We start from the raw sequence: 19,705 nt of genomic DNA, 5'->3' as shown, positions 1-19,705 counted from the left end.
CTTTCATTAAGTACAGGCTTTTTAGTAATCATTCACATGACGAGAGAGCCCAACTGTGATTGTTTGAGTGACTAAAAAAATTACTATAAATAAGAATACAATGATTCTAAACATATGAAACAAGGGCTCTAAAATTATGGTTAGGGTTTAAATGTGCCAGGTTTGGCTCTACAATATACTGCCAATTCAGTGAGTTACGCCTGCTCTACTTTGAGGCAAAGATACAGGCTGAGCTATAAAGGGCTTTTCCCTTTTCTCACAATTGTGCTCCAAGTCATCAGAGAAAACCTCACTACAAATCTTTGGCTGGGCAGAGGCTCATATCCTACTTCTTTAAGAAATAAATACAGAGCTAGGAGAGAGAGAGAGAGAGAGAGAGAGAGAGAGAGAGAGAGATACACACAGGAAACATCTGGGAAGAATCAGGGTGCAGAGAGGAGAGGACGACAAAAAAGAAAAAAGGCAGAGGGGGATGAAGACTCGACCACAGGTTACAACCAGGCCCAAGCTCTATGAGGTCTGCAAAACCACAAAATATATATTTACACACAGACATGCACACACATAGAAAGGGAGTCAGAAGGCGTACCCAGGCTACGCATACAGAATACAAACATCTCAGCTGTTTGCTTTACTCAGCCAAAGTTTTAGTAGCTGGACTATACAGTAGTTAGCCATGATATCAGTGTTATTTGCCAACAGTCAAAGCCAAGGGGAAATGGAAGAGATGTCAATCAGAAACTACAAGTATAACAAGGAAAGAAACATGTTGAATTATATTATGTGCTTAATAACTAAAGCAAGTTTAAAAAAGCCTAATTCCTCTTTGCTAAAATGTTTTGAATTGTTTAGATTTTTACTCAAGTAAAAGAAATCCTGATGCAAATCAAGCACATATTTGAAAGTTAACTGACTGCTGGGAGCAAGAACTGAAGAAAATCCTTTATTATCAAAGCTGGGACCCATCGGATATGAGACAACCACAACAAGAAGGCAAAGAAAACAACATGTGAACACACAAACGCATAATGACAGAAGAAAAAACACCCACATGCTCTCCCTCCTCTCCCCACATGCTCACACACTACATAAATAGTCCTGTGTAAAACAAGAGGGTAACAATGACTTCACCAGGCCTAGCCACATTCTCACACACATACAGCACACACACAGAGTCTTCCTTACTCTTTTTTTCTTCTTATTTGGCTTATGGAGAAACTTCCATGAGAACAACTTGCTTCTGAAGTTCCCAATAGACAGCAGCTGTACTTTCTGTATGCTTCAGTGCTTAATGCAGAAAACTTGAGTATCCTGGATCTATTTATGCTACTGTTTCTACATGAGTACCTTTTTGAGTTAAGTATAAAGACAAACAAATGCCCAAAAGAACAGAAGAAATGTTGTACGCTAAATTGGTCATTTTGATTCACTGGTTCATTTCTATGTCGAAATATATCAACAACCCTGCTTCTCATTGAGTGACATGAGACTTGGCTGCTGTGCTTGCACTTTCCTGCAGTTATATTCTGGGATTCAACTGATACACTGAGTCTAGTTCTGCGACTTGGTCTTATCCTTGAGGACTGATCAAAAGCTGAGCAACAGGACTTTTATTCTGGCAGGTCTACAACTTCAGTGTGGCGGGCAGGCAGCAACAAGCTTCCAGCCCGCAGGCTCCAGTGGACAGGATAAGGCTTCTTTGTTCAAGACTCCTCCTACTCCTCAGAGAAAATGAGAAAGTAGCCCCTGCAGTCTGACAAGGAGTCCACTCAGCACGCAGGCACCATCACAGATGGGAATGAACACATGCATGTATGGACAGTACACATGATGACACATGTGCATACCTGCACAAACACATGTAGACTGAGTAAAAAAAGCATGTACTGGCCTGTGACTAGGGCTGCCCATACTATCACACTGTTGTACACAGAAATAAGCATTTTTTTTTCCTTGGTGGAGGTAACTGCAAAGTGACATGTAAAAAATAAAGGAAAGAACCCTGCTTTTGGCTTCCTTTACCAATTTATGCTTGAGTTGTCGAGAAAGTTTTCTTGCTCTCACACTGCCTAAGCCTCAGTGACTTCAGTTTGTTGTGATTGGACAACAGAGGGAACCTGAGCATCCTCCTTCATAGCTCCACCTCAAGTCTTAGGTGTTAAGTGTCTGTCCATGTCAACACTCACTAAAAAATTTTTTTTAACTTTTCAGTAAAAAAAATAGTACTTTCACAGAAAATACATTATTTGGAAGCTGACACAGCCATAAGCACACAGGAGAGCTGCCATTCAAGCAAAAGAAGGTCCTCAACAAGAGAATGAACACAGAAGCTTCTAAACATGCAGGAACAGTTGAGCAGAGCAATCAGAGCAGACACAAAAAAAGCAACACACAGAAGCAGCCAGCAAAATCCAATTGCTAGAATGGTGTCAGATAACCATCTCTGGACATTTGAACTGTGTGTGCTTGTCTCTATGTAGTGCTTGTGTGGGGGATGGGGGTCGAGTTCTGCTTTTGAGTTAGCTTTACCCAGAAAAACTAGATCCCTCATTTTCAAATTAAGCCAAATCACCTCTACTAATGTCTGCTCCTATAACACATGGTTTAAATGAAACAGAATGTTCTCAAGTAAAATAAAGACAATTTCACAGCAATGTACTTAACAGTGTTTCTCAACAGGCTGATTTTACTCACTATTTTTGAACTTTTCTGCAATGACAACCCCTCATTCTCCACTTTAGTTTAATCACGGTGCTTAAGAAAGGCAAAACAGTTCAAACAAGGAGGGAAACTTTTCAGGCTCTGACTGCAGGTTTCAACATGTCACTCAGCAGTTACCTTCACCAGGGAAAGAGCGCCCTCAGAGAAAAGCCTCAAATTAAATAACTAAAAATAAGAGACATTCACGATGGCCCTTGGGCAAACAGGTTTCCAAGATGGAAAAAAATACATCTCTATAATAGATATACTGAGTTTAAATTCAAGCTACAGCAAGTCAACTGGCAATTGACTTCTCATGGGTAGAGATTAACCTGTAACAGCCAGAGCCAAATGACTTCAAGGTCATAATTAAAATTAAGATTAAATAAAGGGATTATGGCTTCTCAAGGGGCAACTCTAGGAAATAACCATGGTACAATGAGCAGTATGAAAAGTCTTCAACATCAGAGGCCTTTTAGATCAGTTTATTTTTCCACAACCTATTTTTACTAAACAAAAGGCTGCATTTAGAAGCTGTGGTAAAAGTTGCAGCACCAGCTGAAAGTTGATATGACAATAAGTCCCTTTGTACTCAGAAAGACCAACTTACAAAATCCGACTCTTAATACACAATCAGTGGAACTTGCCTTTCAACGTATGCAGAATTTGACCGCATCGTGCATCAGAAATATCCGTCAGAGAGAGGGAGAAACAACTGAGACAACAAAATAAAAGCCTGAGTGGGAAGATGGATTTACTGCCATACTTTTCTGTACATTATGACAGTAACCCTCCCACCACTGACACATCCGTAACGGAAAGCAAGATGACTCTGCACAAATGTCACGACACACAAGCTAATCCTTTGTTATGTGAGCCCAAGCGGTCACAAGATGAAGGAACAAAAGACCCGTCCCCCTATGTGCCACAAGAACAACTTGATTCAAAAGTCGTGGATTGAACCTGCAACACAAGCCCTGTGGAGTTATCCCTGCCCTGTCATGTAACAGAAAAGCAAGTACATGAGACGTTTGCAGTCACTTTAGTTTTTGTTGGACTCACTAGATAAAAAAGAAAAAGAAGAGGATCATCAGAAACAGTTTTGTTCAAATAACATTACATAACCTGTAAACAGCATTGATGCTACAACACGCAAAGCTTTTGATTTATGGGGAAGTGACAAACAAGTTGTTTATTATGTTCAGTTTTATGTTATGACGACATACCGGACATGCCCATAATTATGTTGAAAGGTTGGTGATAATGCCAGAATGACTTGAGAAACTTATTTTCAATGCTTCTGCATTTGTTGCAACTCTTGGGCAGCACTGCAAAGCACTGTCTATGAATACACCCTGACTGCAGTTGAAAACTTCCTCAAGTCTAAAATTGTTTGTGGGAGTTTACACAAATAATAATAATACGTACTACAAGTGTTTACACATGCTTAAACACATAAATACACTGCCAGTGCCCTTGCTCTCATCTAAACCCTAAGATTCTAGTATATTCAGTATAATAATAATAATAATAATAATAATAATAATAATAACAATAATAATAATAATAATACATTTTATTTGGAGGCGCATTTCAAGTCAACCAAGGTCACCTTACATAAAATAAAAGCATAATAAAACAACATTAAAACATCAACATAAAAGACAACATCAACATAAAAGAAAATCTCCAGTGTTTCATTGTGTCACCTCACAATCATGTTGACTGGCATCACATGGAGTCATGGAGACATAAAAACAGCACCTATCATGAAATGTTGATATTACTACTATTTTCAGCAATAGCAACGACACGCTGATAAGAATTAGCATGCCTGCAAAAACTGCACAGCTCTACCTAACACCTCCTTGGCTATCCCTGCAATAAATAGCAATGGCTGGAGTCCCATGACTGACTCAGTAAAACCGAGAAGAGATAGGGAGGGGGGATCAGACTCCACTTCCACCAGCCCTAGCATACCTTCCTCACCAATCAGCGCTCCAGAATCTCTGGAATCTCTGGAAGTGGGAATGTGGGAACTTTAGAGATGTGAGTAATCTCTCTGTTGAGCAGTCCCTGTTTCCAGGCTTACAGAGCTCTGCAGCTATAAGGAGAACAGTGTGGAGACGGCTAAAGCTCGTGTAACACTCTGAAGTCCAAACTGGGACTTCTGTAAAGCATGTGAAGTCTGCAAACACACGACCAACAGAGATACTTACATATTAAGTTAGCTTCTGAGTCTTGTATGCATGCATTTTTTGGTACAGCTTTTTCCTGTGCAGTTTCAGAAAGTGTTCAGACGAGAAAGAAAGAAAGAAAGAAAGAAAGAAAGACAGAAAGACAGAAAGAAAGAAAGAAAGAAAGAAAGAAAGAAAGACAGAAAGAAAGAGGCAAACTAACAAAAAACTGGAGCACTAGCTCTTCAGGAAACAAACATCCTCAAAATAACCCAATTTTTCTTCTTGGATTTATTTAGACAGTGTGCAAGGGTTCACTTGTGCAACAGAAAGACTGCCTGTTAGTGCATACTCACAGCTGTGCAGCAAACAGTCGGCTCATCTTGGCCACGTGTTCGTTGTCGTCCATGTCGCTGTCCCCCTGATCCCCACTCAGCTTCCTCTTTGTTGGGCTGATGGGAGGAGGACCTGTCCTGTGGCTGCAAATGGAGGAAGATGAAGAGGATGACGACGAAGAGGAGGACGAGGAGGATGAAGATGAGGACAGAGACAGGGATTGGAGTCTGGGGTCTCCCCTCAAAGCTGCTTCACCTGAGGAAAGGAGACAGAAAAGGCAGAAATGTGTTAGGAAGAAATGGCCTCCTGAAAGAGGAGACAAATGTATTCTTCCCAAACAAGAGTATTATGTGATTAAACTTTCTATAATTCCAAACATGACTGTCAACTCATGTGCTTCACTTCCACTAAGCCACGGATGTAAATTATGGTCATTATACAAAATGATGTTATTTTTAAGTAGAAGGTTGCTGCTTTATTGCCACGTTTAAAAAGCCGACCACAAAAACGTCTTCATGACAGAGTAACTGTACAGGCCGTGCTCCAGCTCAAACTTTGGATTTTGTTGACTTGTACAGTTTGCTGAGTGAGACATAAACCTCTGGCATAAGTAGAGGAGTATCTGGTTAGGAATGTTTTGGAAGAAATAGTTGTGGATGGGTTTTTAGCGTGTATGTGTGTGGTGTGAACTATTTCTCCCTCTGTCTGACTCTGTGCTTTCTTCCAGGCTTGTACTGGTACAGGAGGCCTTTAGAGTTGTCAGTGAGTGGGAGTAAGAGCATAAGAGAATCAGGAAAACTACCACTGGCTCAGCCTCAGCACTGGGACTTTCCACTGCTTCTCTGGCCTTGTGTATCTGTCTGGCTTTCCCCAAACAAAAAATTAAGCTCAAGACTAAAACTCCCATATGAACCTGCAGCTTTGCCGCTATAACTACTCTTAGAGTCTGTGTTAAAAGGTTGGTAATGTGTATTACTGGTATTACTAGGTAAGTTGAGGTGTGCATACTGTCTTAAAATTTGTAACCATTTTTATGGCAGTGTTGCAAAATATAAACTTAAACTAGGAATAGTTAACAGCAAAGAGGAGATACAATCATTCAAATAAAACTAGTGTCCTGTGCTGTCTAGAATGCCAATGCAGTCTATGAAGTTGTAATTGAAGAAATTCCAACAAACTTTTAATAAAAGGCTACAAAATCTAGATGAAATCCAGTCTAAACCAAAAACTTGTATCTTTAAGTCATTCAGAAGGCTTTAGCTCTCACACGCAAATAAACACACTAAAAGGCTTTGTAGGGTAGTAAACAGTGTCTCTATTCCTCCACTGTTCCTCTATGTATGTTTAGTTTTAGCATGGCTTCCCAAACACAGCAGCATCTCCCCTCCCCTCTCACTCTCTCTCTCTGGCATGTTCCTGCTCGCCCCACTGTGTACCATGGCAACAAGGCGGGTGACATCATTGTTTTTGGCAGGACAGAGTGATGGCAATAAAAGAAGGGAGACTGTGACACCACGCTGACCAATCAGCATCCAGGGCACATAATAGCTTATCAGAGGTTCAGAAGTGAAGCGCTCAACAAGGGGTGAATTTGTGAGTGTTTCCCTGCACACAAATAAGACATTCATCTGTGTAGAGTCAAATACTGTTGACTTGTCTGCTTCTGAAAAGTGAAACTGAGCCATAAGACACTCAGTTAAAAGTAATTTGCAGCCAAATAAAACTCATGCAAACCCAATATAACTGAAGTGAAAGTTACGAGGTTTTATCGAAGATGGTAAAAGAAGACAATGATATAATGAAAGCCATTATGGAAAAGGCAACTTTCTTCATTTTCAACAAAACTGCATTAGTTCTACCCAAGAATAATCAACAAAGGGTAACCAGCTGTTCAAAGGTGAACCAGTTTGAGCAATGCTAATATCACAAAAACAGACACTGATGTAGAAATGTTTCTGATGTATTTTAGTTCTTACTCAGCAGGTAAATCAAACTGCAGAAAGGCTGATTGACAACTTTGTTTTCCTGTCACTCATTTAATTTAACCAAATCTCAGATGATTGATCATAAAAAGAAGATATCGACAAACACTAAAATAAAGATATGCTATGCTACGAGAAATGTACAACTGTGGATATACTGAATGAGTTGTAGGCATATAAACTGTAGATTTGGATCAAAATATAAATAAAGTCACATAAAGGCTGTTCTCTATGGTTCAACCAGGAGACAATCAGCAATATGAGGGTTATTTCAAAGAAGTCAACCTTCTCTCTACCTTTTTCCCTCACTGCTCTCTCAGTTCATTAGGTCCACATGATCAAAGCCTATTTCTCTTGACAGAACTTCAAACAGCTTGGAAATCTGGATGAGATTGGATTACAAACAGAGGCGAACCTCTCTATCTCTCTATTTCCCTCTCTGTTTCTCCCTCCCTCACTTCCACCCTTAGACACTTAAAAAAGATGAGTCCAGGCATGTCCTCTCTTCTCTCTCTGCACAGCGGCAAAGTGATTATTTTTGGCTGAGTTTCTCAGTAACCTGAACTTGCATCTCTAGGTTGCCTTTATTTTTGAAGTCCTTAGAGGTTTAAGACTTTAAATACTTTAAAGAATGAAAAAAGCTATTGTCTATGTGAGCTGAACTTTTAAACCGGATGTTAGATTGGTTTGATCCCTTGCAGAAAAAAAGTGGAAAGGGGAAGAAAAGTTGACTGAAGTGCTGGCTTTGTGGAGATTTTCAACACTGTTTATTTTCATCTGCTCAGCAGCAAAAAAAGGAGACAGTCAGCATTCCTCTGGAACCAACACTGCCAGGACTAAAACTGATAGCAGCTTTACAGAGAGAGAAAGGGAGAGCTGGACGGACACAGTGACACACAGAAGAGCACAGAAAAAGAAAGAAACAAAGTGCTGAAGTGGCAGAAAGTAAGAGAAAATAAATCATACATCTAACTAAACACAGTAATTTCTGAAAATAGAATAAACAGAACACGTATATTGTTGAAAAACTAAATGGGACATATCACTTTAAAAAAAAATGCATAATTTTGTTTACATGCTTCACATCTCAGCAGTTTAGCTAATTTTACTCCTATATAAATTACTGTACATTTGATTTTTTTTTATCAATATTTATATGCATAGCACCAATTCATAACCCAAAGTATCTCACGACACTTTAAAAAGAGGGCAGGCCTAGTCCATACTCCTTCATATACTTCATATATATGCAAAAAAAATCATATCACGATATTTTTATGGCCAGATGACAATCTCGATTTTATCACAATTTTTTTCATTAAATTTCGAAGACAAATTTGCAAGTTAGTGACCAGAAAAAACAACCTTTTCTCAGATTTTTCACAAGTAGCCTGTTCATACAGTATGCAGTTTAACAGCACATTTACTTCAGCCTTGTTTACAGACTGCCAAATAAAGAAAATATAAATATGACACACATTTGATAAATTTTTGAGACGTGTTACGCAGTTAAGTAATGACTGTATGTTATTTTGATGCAATTTTGATTTTTATTTAAAAAAAAAAGGTCCTGTATACATTGATTTACTGCTCTGAATAAGGCTGTGATGAGCAGTGACATAAACGTGTCACACTGGCACCTGCCTGCTGCTTACAATGAAGGAGAGAAGAGGAGGAAAGGCAGGATTACGCGCTGCTGCAATATGAATGTAGACCAAAGAAATGCATGTAAATCAATGATTTTACTGTTTAAAACGTTTTCTAATGATGATCCATGTCTGGACCTCGCGGACATCACTGCCTCCCTCCGAAAAAAAGACGCTGATGTTATAACGTTTCACCCGTGACTGCGTTATCCTGACATTTACTTGCCAGGTGGAAAGGCTTGTAAATAACTCGGAAAATAATAATTGAAAGCAAAACAATGTCGGCTGTAACTGTGACAACAGTAGGCTTTCTAACTCAGACACACTTCACCCCGCTGAACCGCGGTATGCAGGCGGCAGACCGGAGGACACTGTCTTTAGAGCTCACCAAAGCTTTGTGCAGATTGTGCAAATAAATATGTTTTTGCACACTGATGGTTCAGAAAACCAAGACAAAGTTTCGTATAAGAGTTAGAAATCGTCATGAGAACTAGATCTTAAGTTTCACTTTCACTCGCAGCTTGAGTCTCCGCTGCATCGGGGAGCAGAAGGGGAGGGGGGAGGGGAGCAAAGAGCAAGAAGTAGTAGAGCTGATCCTGCGATAAAACAGATTAAGCAGATCATCAATACATTCTATTTTTTCATGATCTGAGACTGTCTTATCGCGCACCTCTAATAAAGGCACAACATTCATCACCATTAACTCAGCACTAAGCAGCATTTCAGCATTTTAAATCCTGGACCCTGGTGGGCTCGTAAAGAAAAGGCATGTTGTCAAATTATGACTACAGACTTTGGCTCTAGTCTAGGAGATGGAAAATGATTTCTGAATGTATCAACTGTTATTTATTTTAAAAAATAAAGATTTCATGTGACGGGGGCTGTAGTTCATCTGAAAGTTGTGTGCTGAATGCTGTGATAAAGAATGAGAATGCAGTTATGAACCGACTTGGCTTCTGGTATCTTATTAAACAATCTATTTTACTGAACTTTTCAAAGTAAATGATCAGTTAAACAATCTGTATAACCTGGTATTGTCAAGAGAAATGTGTCACTAAATTAAATTCTGCACAGGGGAATGCTAAATCTGTTAGCCCATTCATGGCAATTCCCATCATGTGTTAACATCAAGCTAACAAGCTGACATGCACATCCATACTCCTTTCTTCCATTCCAGCTAGCATCATATGTGCTGATTGACATCATCTTAAAACTGTTTTAAGATAAATTATTCCTTTATTAGTCCTACGAGGGGAAATTCAAAATTTACAGCATCAAGAGTGGTGTAAACAAAGCACGTAATTAGACACATAGAACAATAAATAAAGCAAGAAGAGCATGCAATAAGGACAACAACATACAGTATGGCTTCAGTACAGTTTCTATTATAAGGACAAAATAATAACATGAAGAGGAGAGCTTAGACATGATTGTGAAAAAGCCAGGGATGAGAAGGGATGGGGATTCATTATTTGAAAAAAAAAAAAAAAAGTAACTCTAAATAAATGTAGGAAAACATTCAAATCAACAAACTTGGCATTGCCCACCAACCTCTCACTACAGTACTGATCTATCAACAAGCGCAACTGTTGAAGGCCTGTTCATTAAAGATGCAGCTGCACTGGTATTGGCAATTGTCAAATATTAGCCAAGTAATATAGCATAAGCAGACATCAGTATCCAATGTTTACCTCCTGTGTCTGATCAATTCAATGCTGGTATTTGGTACGCCTAGCTGCTGAATTAAATAAGAGATTTATTACTAGGCAAAAGAAGTGACAAGTCAGACAAACTCGTCTCTTTTTGTGGTCAAACTTGAGAGAAAATTTGGCATACTGGGAGTCTTACACAAAACAAAGAGTAGACAAAAACCCCAGTCATTCAGCAGCCAGTCGACACTCAGCAAAATTGTAAATTTAAACTTCCCTATCGGAATCAGTCCTAACTTTCACATTTAGTACATCTCTACTGTGTATGCATCGTCTGAAAAACATCAAAAACACTGAATATTTAACATTTGTCTGCCTGTATACAACTTCACATCCTACAAAAAAATCAACTTTAAACTCAAACAAATCATGAAACAACAGATTACTCATGAAATTAGGATTGAGTTACGCAACTATTACATTAAAGCTCCTGAGGGAAGTTTTTAGCAGGTTATGAAACAGACTGAAATTACTATTAATGCCTTCTTATGACTCACAATAGCAAAAAATATCAGAAAGAACACTGAATATTCTTGTTTCTGTTTTTATTACTTGTAACCCCTAGTAGGAGACACAACAGTCATTTAACTGCATGCTGAAGATGAACCCTTTTATTTCTTCCATAGTAACTCTAAATACTGCTGTGTTTGACTGTAATGTTTGAAAGTAGGATGAGAGTTTTGTGTCAAAATAAATTACTTACACAAGAGTAGGATGAGATGAGCAAAGAGATAAGATATACTGCTTTGCCTTCAGGAGTCAGTAAAATTGAAAGAAACTTCTTCACCATACTTTAACACAGCTATTCAAATCTAAAAAAAAAAAACATTTGAGCCTGGACGATGGACATAAGCAGGGTGTTTTTACATTATGCATCACAAGTGTGACTTCTAATCTTGTTAATGAAAGAAAACAGATTAAAAGCTTCAAAACAGCACTGAAGCTCTAGAGACAGTGTACCAGTATTAAAGCACGTATACGTGTTTTATCAAATAAAGGATCTACACTCATGCATATAATAACAATTCACCGCTCCCACAATAGCACACAGCTCCTTCAACCCCTTCTTAACCCAACATGTTCTAACATGAAGGACTTTTCTTTTACCCTTTTCACTGGTTGGTTGTTTCCCTGCTCTTTCATCTGTGTTTTCTTATCATGGAGCCCATGATGGAGTCAGATTATAGCTCAGTCAGCTAAAAAACACATAGACAAACAGGAAAACAAATAAATGGGCTAATCCTACAAAGACAGAAGCATGGTGGGGTGGCTAAACTGATCAAACCCAGTGGTTACACAAAGTATATGAATACCACTAAAAAGTAATCCCCTCCCTTCACTGCTGTAATTTCCTTTAATAAGAAAAGACTAGATGAAACATGAGAAGACAAAGTTTTGCAGCCACACAGGAAACCTTTTAACTGGCTTCAGTCCAAGCCCAATGGCAGTGTTTTTATCTGCCACACTATCTCTCCAACTGAGGGGTTAGCTTTACTGTCACACAAACATGCCATGTGCAAATGAACTAAGGAGCAAAACTTGAAAAGTCTCATGCCTACAAGCAAGAATTTGATCTGCAGTTTGTCAGACAAGCAAAACGGCAATACAACACTTTTTTTTTGGCAATGCATCATAGACATCGTAAAGTACACTTCTGTTGATGGAGGCAAGCACCTGCTGAGCCTCCTCTGTGACCTCAAGGCAAATCTGCAGAATATTTCAGATGTTAAGTAGTGCAAATGTTTTTTTTGTTTGTTGTGTGCAACATGCAGAGAGGAGCTACTTACAGCTGCATAGCAGCACAAAAACAGGTCAGACTTTAAGAAAATACCTGCTTCTTATAAAAGCGCTGTCTTGTGATGCTGCTGGTTTTGTATTTTGTGTTTCCACCATCTGTGTCTGCAGGTTATTGCTAACTTTAACAACTCATTGCTATTTACAGTGCTGATATCTTATCTACTGCTTCCTGAGTGGTAACTCTTTAGTTTGATATCATTAGTTGCAATTCATTTCAAAATCTGAAATGCTTCAAAATTTGCTTGGACATCTGCAGCCTTGCGTGAGTGTGTACATTTTGGATGTCGCCGGAGAAATGAGGGGCAAGGGGCAGGGGAAAGGAACTTGTATTTAGCCCCCAGAAAGACTGGCTGATATTACACTCCCTGACATGAGAGCACTAACTGCAGAGCAGAGGACAGGAGATACACTACTCCAAAGTCAGTCTCTTTGCTAAGACATGGGAGCTCCTCCGTGTCCATGACATAACGTGAAATTCTAGGCTGCTCATGCTAGAAATAACTTGTAGTCCAGACTGGAAAGAGAGGAGAGAAGAAAAGAGAGAGAAGAAGAATGAGGCGTAAAACACAGAGACAGATACAGATTTACAACAGCAAATTTTGTTTGGTCTGCCCGGTTCGAAAACAACAAATTTGTAAAAAAAAAAAAAAAAAAAAAAAAAAAACCTGAGGGCAGATATTTAAACACAGACAGCAAAAGTGATAGAAATCTGGGTATTATTACGAGTGGTAGTGGACATCAGAAAGTCAGAATAACTGAGTGGACGGAGATGGAGTGAGACAGCCAAGGTACGACAGCCATGAAATCCACACATGGCTTAATACACTATTATTCCGTCTTTGATCTCCAGTCATTAGCATGGTCTGCCTTTGTAAGAACAGCACAGAAATTATAAAGCAGGCTTATAAACATCCAGTTTACCAGAAAGTAAACACAATAGTGACATAGCTATCTGACGGTTATAAAATGAAGCTAAGCTAATTTTACTCCAGAGCTAACGGTGATAAGTTCTTACGTTCCACGGACATATAACGTGCGTAGGCAGCACGTTTAAACCGTTACAAAGTTTTCAATGTTTCAGCGAACAGTCAAAAAGTGCGAAGAAAATGAATTAATAAAACCCACAGTGCATTCAGACGTCAAGTTTTCTTTACGTTTTACGAGAGGTAAAAGTTAGCTCAGTAACTTGAGTGAAAACTTCATCAGCTATCCCGCTAACGTTAACTTGCAACGGCCGCCTCGAGCTTTTAAAAACAACCGTAGTAACAACCCACAAACAGCACAAAAGATAAAACTTTACCTTCGTAGCAGAGAATGCCAATGTTGTTGTTCATTTTGTCCAGGTACTGGTAGTTCAACAGGTCCATTTTTGTTAGAAGCATTTATCGAGTTGTTTGCAAAAAAAGACCAGCTTTTTTTCTTCTTTTCTAAGTCGACGGTCAAAAAGCTAAAGGCCCAGCCTCCAACTTTGGTTTGGAAGAACCTCTTCTTATAAAAATACAACCCTACGAAGAAGGCTATAACTAGATTCCCCTGTGTTTTCAGTTAGTTTGGGATACTTTTTTAAAAATACAAGTGAATGTATCGCGGTGATAAAGAGCAAAAAGAGAGTAGCGTCAGTTCTCCTCACAGCCAGCTGTAAGTCGACTGCACTGACACGCAGGCTATGCTTGGTATGACTTCTATGCTGCACCAGTGGTTTCCTCTGCTGCTGAGAGGGACGCACTGAGCATGCTCGCTAAATCCCTGGAGCGCCTCAAATATCGGGGATGTTTTACGCACAAGATCAGCCTCTCCAAACACATCCACAGAGAGGGAGAGAGGGCAGATATCTGCAGTAATCCAGTATTATATGTCAGAAGTAAAACAAGCACCAGTACAGTAGTTTAGCCACCAGATTTTTGACATGCCATGAATCTCTGAGGCACAACTTCATGTGACAAACAAAAAGTTATAAATGTGCCATAAAAGTCAATAATGGCTACTATATCCTAATCAATAGACTGCTAGGTCCTGCATAACTATAACAGGGTTGCAATGGTGCCACAGGGTTTCTGCTTTGGAACTTATTTCTTTGTTGTTTAAAGGGTATTACAGCCCTTAAAACTTAATTGAATCGGATATAAAAAGCAATGTTAGTAGGCTACAGTCTTGTATCACAAAGATATAGAGCCATGGGAACACATTTGATGTATAAATTCAATGCACAACTTTAAAATAATGTTGCTCCCAGAAGTGGACTCTACAAATGGAGAGAAAACAAACTCCACTGTGATGATGCGTCGGATAACAGTCCATCTCAAAGTGGTTCTCTACTGCCACCTGGTGTTTTTGGGAGGAGCTACACAAGTTTGGTATTTACATGAAGAGAGCAGATGTGGAAGAAAGTGGAATGGAAGGAGGAAATGGGTATCATCCTCACCATCATCATAGATGAATAGAATGTGAATATGCCTGTCCTCACATTACATGGTTAGAGAGAGCCGTTTCCTTCTGGGTATTTGACTGAGGATATAATGAGCCGGGTGTGGCTGCGTTTCAGAGTGTGAGTTTACACACAGGCACACATTTGCCATGTGCATACTTTTGTGTGACACATTCCCGCAAACACACAGGAAAGGAAATACAAGGCACCATGAAAAGTTCAGGCCAAATACATGCAATGTCACTGCAAAACCATCAAGGATGACCCAGTTTTCAAGTAAGAGTGACGCATAATCTCAGTGGCACAGAAATTAGTGTACAGAAAAAAAACAGGGCAAAACTATGGCATTAAAAAGTGAATACAGAACGAAAAATCTCTACTATTTTGCAGTGTTATGCCATTATCTCTTAATAAAAGTTATCAGCACAATAGAAAAGTGATGCATAAAATCAAGGAGTTTTAAGCAGGACCGAAAGATCTACATCAGGTGATGTTTTCTCATTTATGTGTTTCTTTTGTGCATTCTTAAACTTTAAAATGTGTTCTAAGGACTCAAATTTAGGTCTGAACTACATTTGTATATCAGTATTAATACTGGTATCAACTAAAGTGATTTCAAACAAGTGCATATCAGATATCAGCACAAATACAATCCATCCCTAGAGGGGACAAAATATATACCCAAAAGTACATATAATATATACCCCAAAATTTAAAACTAATTGGACACTCATCATCTTGATTCATGCTTTCCCAGTTGTCAGTCACCCTATGTTTCTCACCCCTACACCAAAATCAAACCTGCTCAAACAGTGATGACTAGAACTCCTGTGCTTTCTCTCAAGCACAAACACAAGTCGCAGTTTAAATAAAAAATAAACACACATATTCTGCATCTGTACAGAAATAGAAGACTTCTGTCCACCTCTGGCACACAAATGACATCATTCTAGGTCTTTCCAAACATCTACCCCCTCTTCTTTCCCACACAAACACAAGCATACAAATACACACAAAGCCTCCTTCCTCCTCCTCTTCCTCCCTCCTGGGCCTCCGTAACTCAGAAGTAAAGGAACTTGTCTCATTGAACACCCATTGTTTCCAGCTACACAGCGCAGAGCTAAGCTCAGACTGAGGGTTTATTCCCTGCTACTAGAGCTGCTGGCGAGAGTTATAATTAACACACAGGCTTTAAATGTAAGAGGCCTAAAACTGGAAGAAGTTGCTCAAGTCATTATGTTGTGTGTGACGACAGATAAAAAAAGTTTCTGCAGGAAGTGAAAATTAAAGAAGGCTTTATAAAGATGCAGTTTGTTTGGTGTTAGCATCAGAGCTACTACTTTTGCTTTGATGAACTCATTTGCTTTGAACTCAGCTTGGTAAGAAAAGGAAACCAAGTCACAAACAGGGCATCTGTGTCCTGGCGTGCTGTAAGATTTAAGAAGTATTCTAAGAAGATTAATGGTTACACAATAAGTTGGTGAAATTCCACCTCTTTCTCCCATAGAGACTAGCTGTTACTCATTGCTTAGCCTACCGTGGTAATAACCCTTATCCCTTACAGATTTCACACTTTCCCTTCCTCAGACTGAGTCAGAGGCAAACAGATGAAAACAGTACAGCCTGATGTTAGCTACAGGGAAAGTCACATTAAAGCATCCCTGGTGGGAGAAAAACCCTGCATAGTAAGACATGTTGACTTTATTAAACATTAGTGTCCTTTAAACATACGTTTAACAAAGAAACATACAAGATTTCAACATTTTGGAGAAAAATTTAGGACAGGTTCACCTGTAGGTTGCTATTTTTGTACAGTGCTCTCTGGTTAATGATGTCAAATAGCCATGCTGTTCTTCCTCCTATGGAGAATCCCTTTTAAATGCTAATTCAAGGCTGGTTATTGGTAAAGAGGTCAACAAGAAACAGGTTATGTAATGTAGATCAGGGAGAGTGCAATCTAAAGTTGTGGGAAGAAAAACATTTTAGCCATATGACATCACTACCCAGAATGCACTGCACACAAATGGCAGATTACCTATGAATCTATTTTTAAAAAATTATTTAAAATGAATAAATTGGAGCGCGGATGGCCTACTGGGTAGGTCACACCCCATGTACAAGGGCAGCCAGGGTTCAGGTCTGGCCTGTGAATTTTTCCCCACATGCTATCCCTTACATCTTATCCTTGTTTCTGGCTCTATCCATGATCCTGTCTCTCAAATAAATGCAAGGAATGCCCAAAAAGGAATATTTAAACAAAAAAAGTAGAAATTTTGTGGAGGTTTTTGTAAAAAAAAAAAAAAAAAAAAAAAAAAAACACATGAAAGACATAAATATTAATCCAATAAGGTCATTATGTCTTAGTATGTAGGGTTCCCTTAAAGTATTTACACATTTAAATGCAAACTTTTCTTTGATAGGCAACACTGTTTTCTTGATCTGATTTCACTCTACCAATGAATATTTAAGCTCAAGTGATTTTCAGTCATATTAAATGACCTCAGCAAATAAGGGTTAGGACAGTTGTTCTCAACCTGGGGGGGTCACCGAAGATCTCAGGGAGAGCACAGGACCCCTGTCTGCTCTGACCTTTTCAAAACTAGTTATTGCTGATTATTTATTAAAAACTAAATGTCTGACAGCCTATTAGGGCCCACCTAACGATGAGAAAAGAGAATCTGTTCATTTTTGAGCAAAATAAAAAGTCTGTATTTTGGGGAACATTTTGAAATTTTTTGAGGATCATTAAATTAATTATTTACAGGAAAGAAAACTCTAAATTTTAGAGTTTATAAAGTCATACATTTACAAGAGAAACTCAGAATTTCCAACTTTAAAGAGTCGTAAATTATAACATTTCAAAAAAAAAAAAAATTCAAGTTTTTTTTAAATCGTAAAATTTACAACAAAATAATGTCAAAAATGTACAGAAAACCAAACTGAAAACATTTTATAATCTCAAAAATTCAAAGTGTTGGTTCATGTATATTTACATCTTCTAAAGTTAAAAAAAAAAAATTTCTCATAAACAAACAGCTTTTTAAACCTTACAATTACTTTTAAAAATTATAATTTTTTTTTAGAAATAAACAAATCCTCTTTATTTTTTTAGAGGGGCCTAACAGTCTGTTGTAATATAGACAAGTTTATAAATTGATCTTTTTTCACAAGAAGTGTATGCAGGCCAGTTATGTTGGGGAAATTTAACATCAATTAAAACTGATGTTCAGTTTCTCCAAGTGGGTCCTTGGGGCGTATTTTAGATACCACATCTTAAAGAATGATGTATAAATATCACAATAGTTTTAAAAACTAAAAGATTAAAAACGTCACATTTCATTGCCATTAAAAGCCACAAGAAAAGGCGCAGCTTCACTGCCAGTGTAAATGTGCCATTTAGACAGTGTGCAGGATTTCGCCTGTAATTTTGATAATCATTATAAAAAATCACCATACATTGTGTTTTTGTTACAGTAGTGTTTGATTTCGGTTTGCATTCAAAAATCTGACATCATAAACAGGAGTGGGAACTGAAGGGTAACTCAAAACGATATGACACATGATATGTAATGACAACAATAATAGGATGCAGTAATTCTAGTGTGATTGTTATTTTGCAAGAAAATTATATTTTGAGTGTGTTTACACGGACTTAAGTGCTATGAGTCATTTCCTGATTTTAATCATGCTAGTTATAATGTGTTTACATGGCATAGAGAGACCTGGTTATTCATATCCCTGTACATGAGAAATAGTAGTATCCCAGTTTCTGATTTCTGCATCCTGTATGTGCAGGCATCTGTGACACTTCATCAGTGAATTTGTATTTTCTGCAAAGAAAACACATCTTTATAATAAACATAATACTCTTAATTTTCTAGGCTGTTTTCCATACCTGTTTAGAGGATATTTATCAAGTTGTTATACAGGATCTGACATTTAGAAAACATTGTATTCACATTAACAACGTGTGCTTGACTGAAGTACAGGTAACTCAACAACTGCAGAAAAGTGTCTGAGGATGGCAAGGAGTCAAAGTGCAAAGTGCAAGATTAATCTATCTGTTCTTAGCCTTTTGGGCTCCTTTCACCTTCTTTGGCCTATATCTTCTCGTCACATCATTCATGCTATAGACGCCACCATGAGGACTCATGTTAATGCCATGTATAAGGCTATGGTTTAAACTGCCAGGGAAAATTATTTATCAAAGCTCCAAATTAAAAGTCAATATTTGGCACCAGAAATGTCATAATCACATCACGTGTCAGGACAATAAAACACTGAGGTGTCCATTTTTTGCCCTGCCTCTTGTGTTAACCCACAACCGCTCTCTGCTCCAGTGTAGATCTGCTGCTTTCTTGTCATTATCCCCCTTTACTTCCTGCCCATGTGTTTATTCATCTGATCCCCCAGGACAAGAGGACTACCACACCTTCTTAATCTCCTGCAGTGTTGTGTGTCTCCCTGAACAGGTCCGGGCCTCTCTGGGGAGAGGGTGTGTCCGGATAACAGCACACCACACAGGCCAGGTGGTGATTCATCCTAATGCTTTATTTACACACTCCGATGTTGTGGTAAAAACACTGACGGAATAGGATGACGGTAGAGAGTCAAAACGGCGTCTTACTTCATCCTTTTACCTTTTATTTACCTATCTTATAAAACAATCTTCAGGCCTTATTGACAATAAAGGAGGAACCACTAACTTAAGCCTTGAAAATTTTTTAATCTGCCTGGGTGGAGGAGGATCCCTCACACAGGTAGAGATCACAGGTCAAATTCTCAGTCGTTTTACAGCACTCTCTGTAGAAACACCACCACACCATAACACACTCTGTTTACACAGTGACGTAATGTGTTGAAGACATTTGTCCCGTCTGAAATGTGTCATCTCAGCTCTTCATATCAGGTTGGTTACTTAACAGTGACTTCT

General features: G+C 38.6%; 1 protein-coding gene across 2 annotated transcripts in view; it reads right to left on the bottom strand.

The window, feature by feature from the left end:
- The window catches only part of vgll4b (vestigial-like family member 4b), a 51,720-nt gene that overhangs the window by 12,507 nt on the left and 19,508 nt on the right, over positions 1 to 19,705 (bottom strand). Inside the window, exons 1-2 of one of the 2 annotated variants that reach the window (XM_041778197.1) lie at positions 13,648 to 14,025; positions 5,234 to 5,468 (exon numbers count right to left, since the gene is read on the bottom strand). In XM_041778197.1, coding sequence (XP_041634131.1) covers positions 5,234 to 5,468; positions 13,648 to 13,729 — 317 coding nt within the window. In that variant the 5' untranslated portion in view covers positions 13,730 to 14,025. Of the gene's footprint in view, positions 1 to 5,233; positions 5,469 to 13,647; positions 14,026 to 19,705 lie in introns of those variants that run through there. The other variant, XM_041778206.1, reaches the window with a different exon arrangement.

The sequence above is a fragment of the Cheilinus undulatus genome, linkage group 3, assembly GCF_018320785.1.
Source record: "Cheilinus undulatus linkage group 3, ASM1832078v1, whole genome shotgun sequence".
Classification (NCBI taxonomy): Eukaryota; Metazoa; Chordata; class Actinopteri; order Labriformes; family Labridae; genus Cheilinus; species Cheilinus undulatus.
Note: the sequence above shows the minus strand (reverse complement) of the source record. Positions and strands in the feature narration are given on the sequence as shown.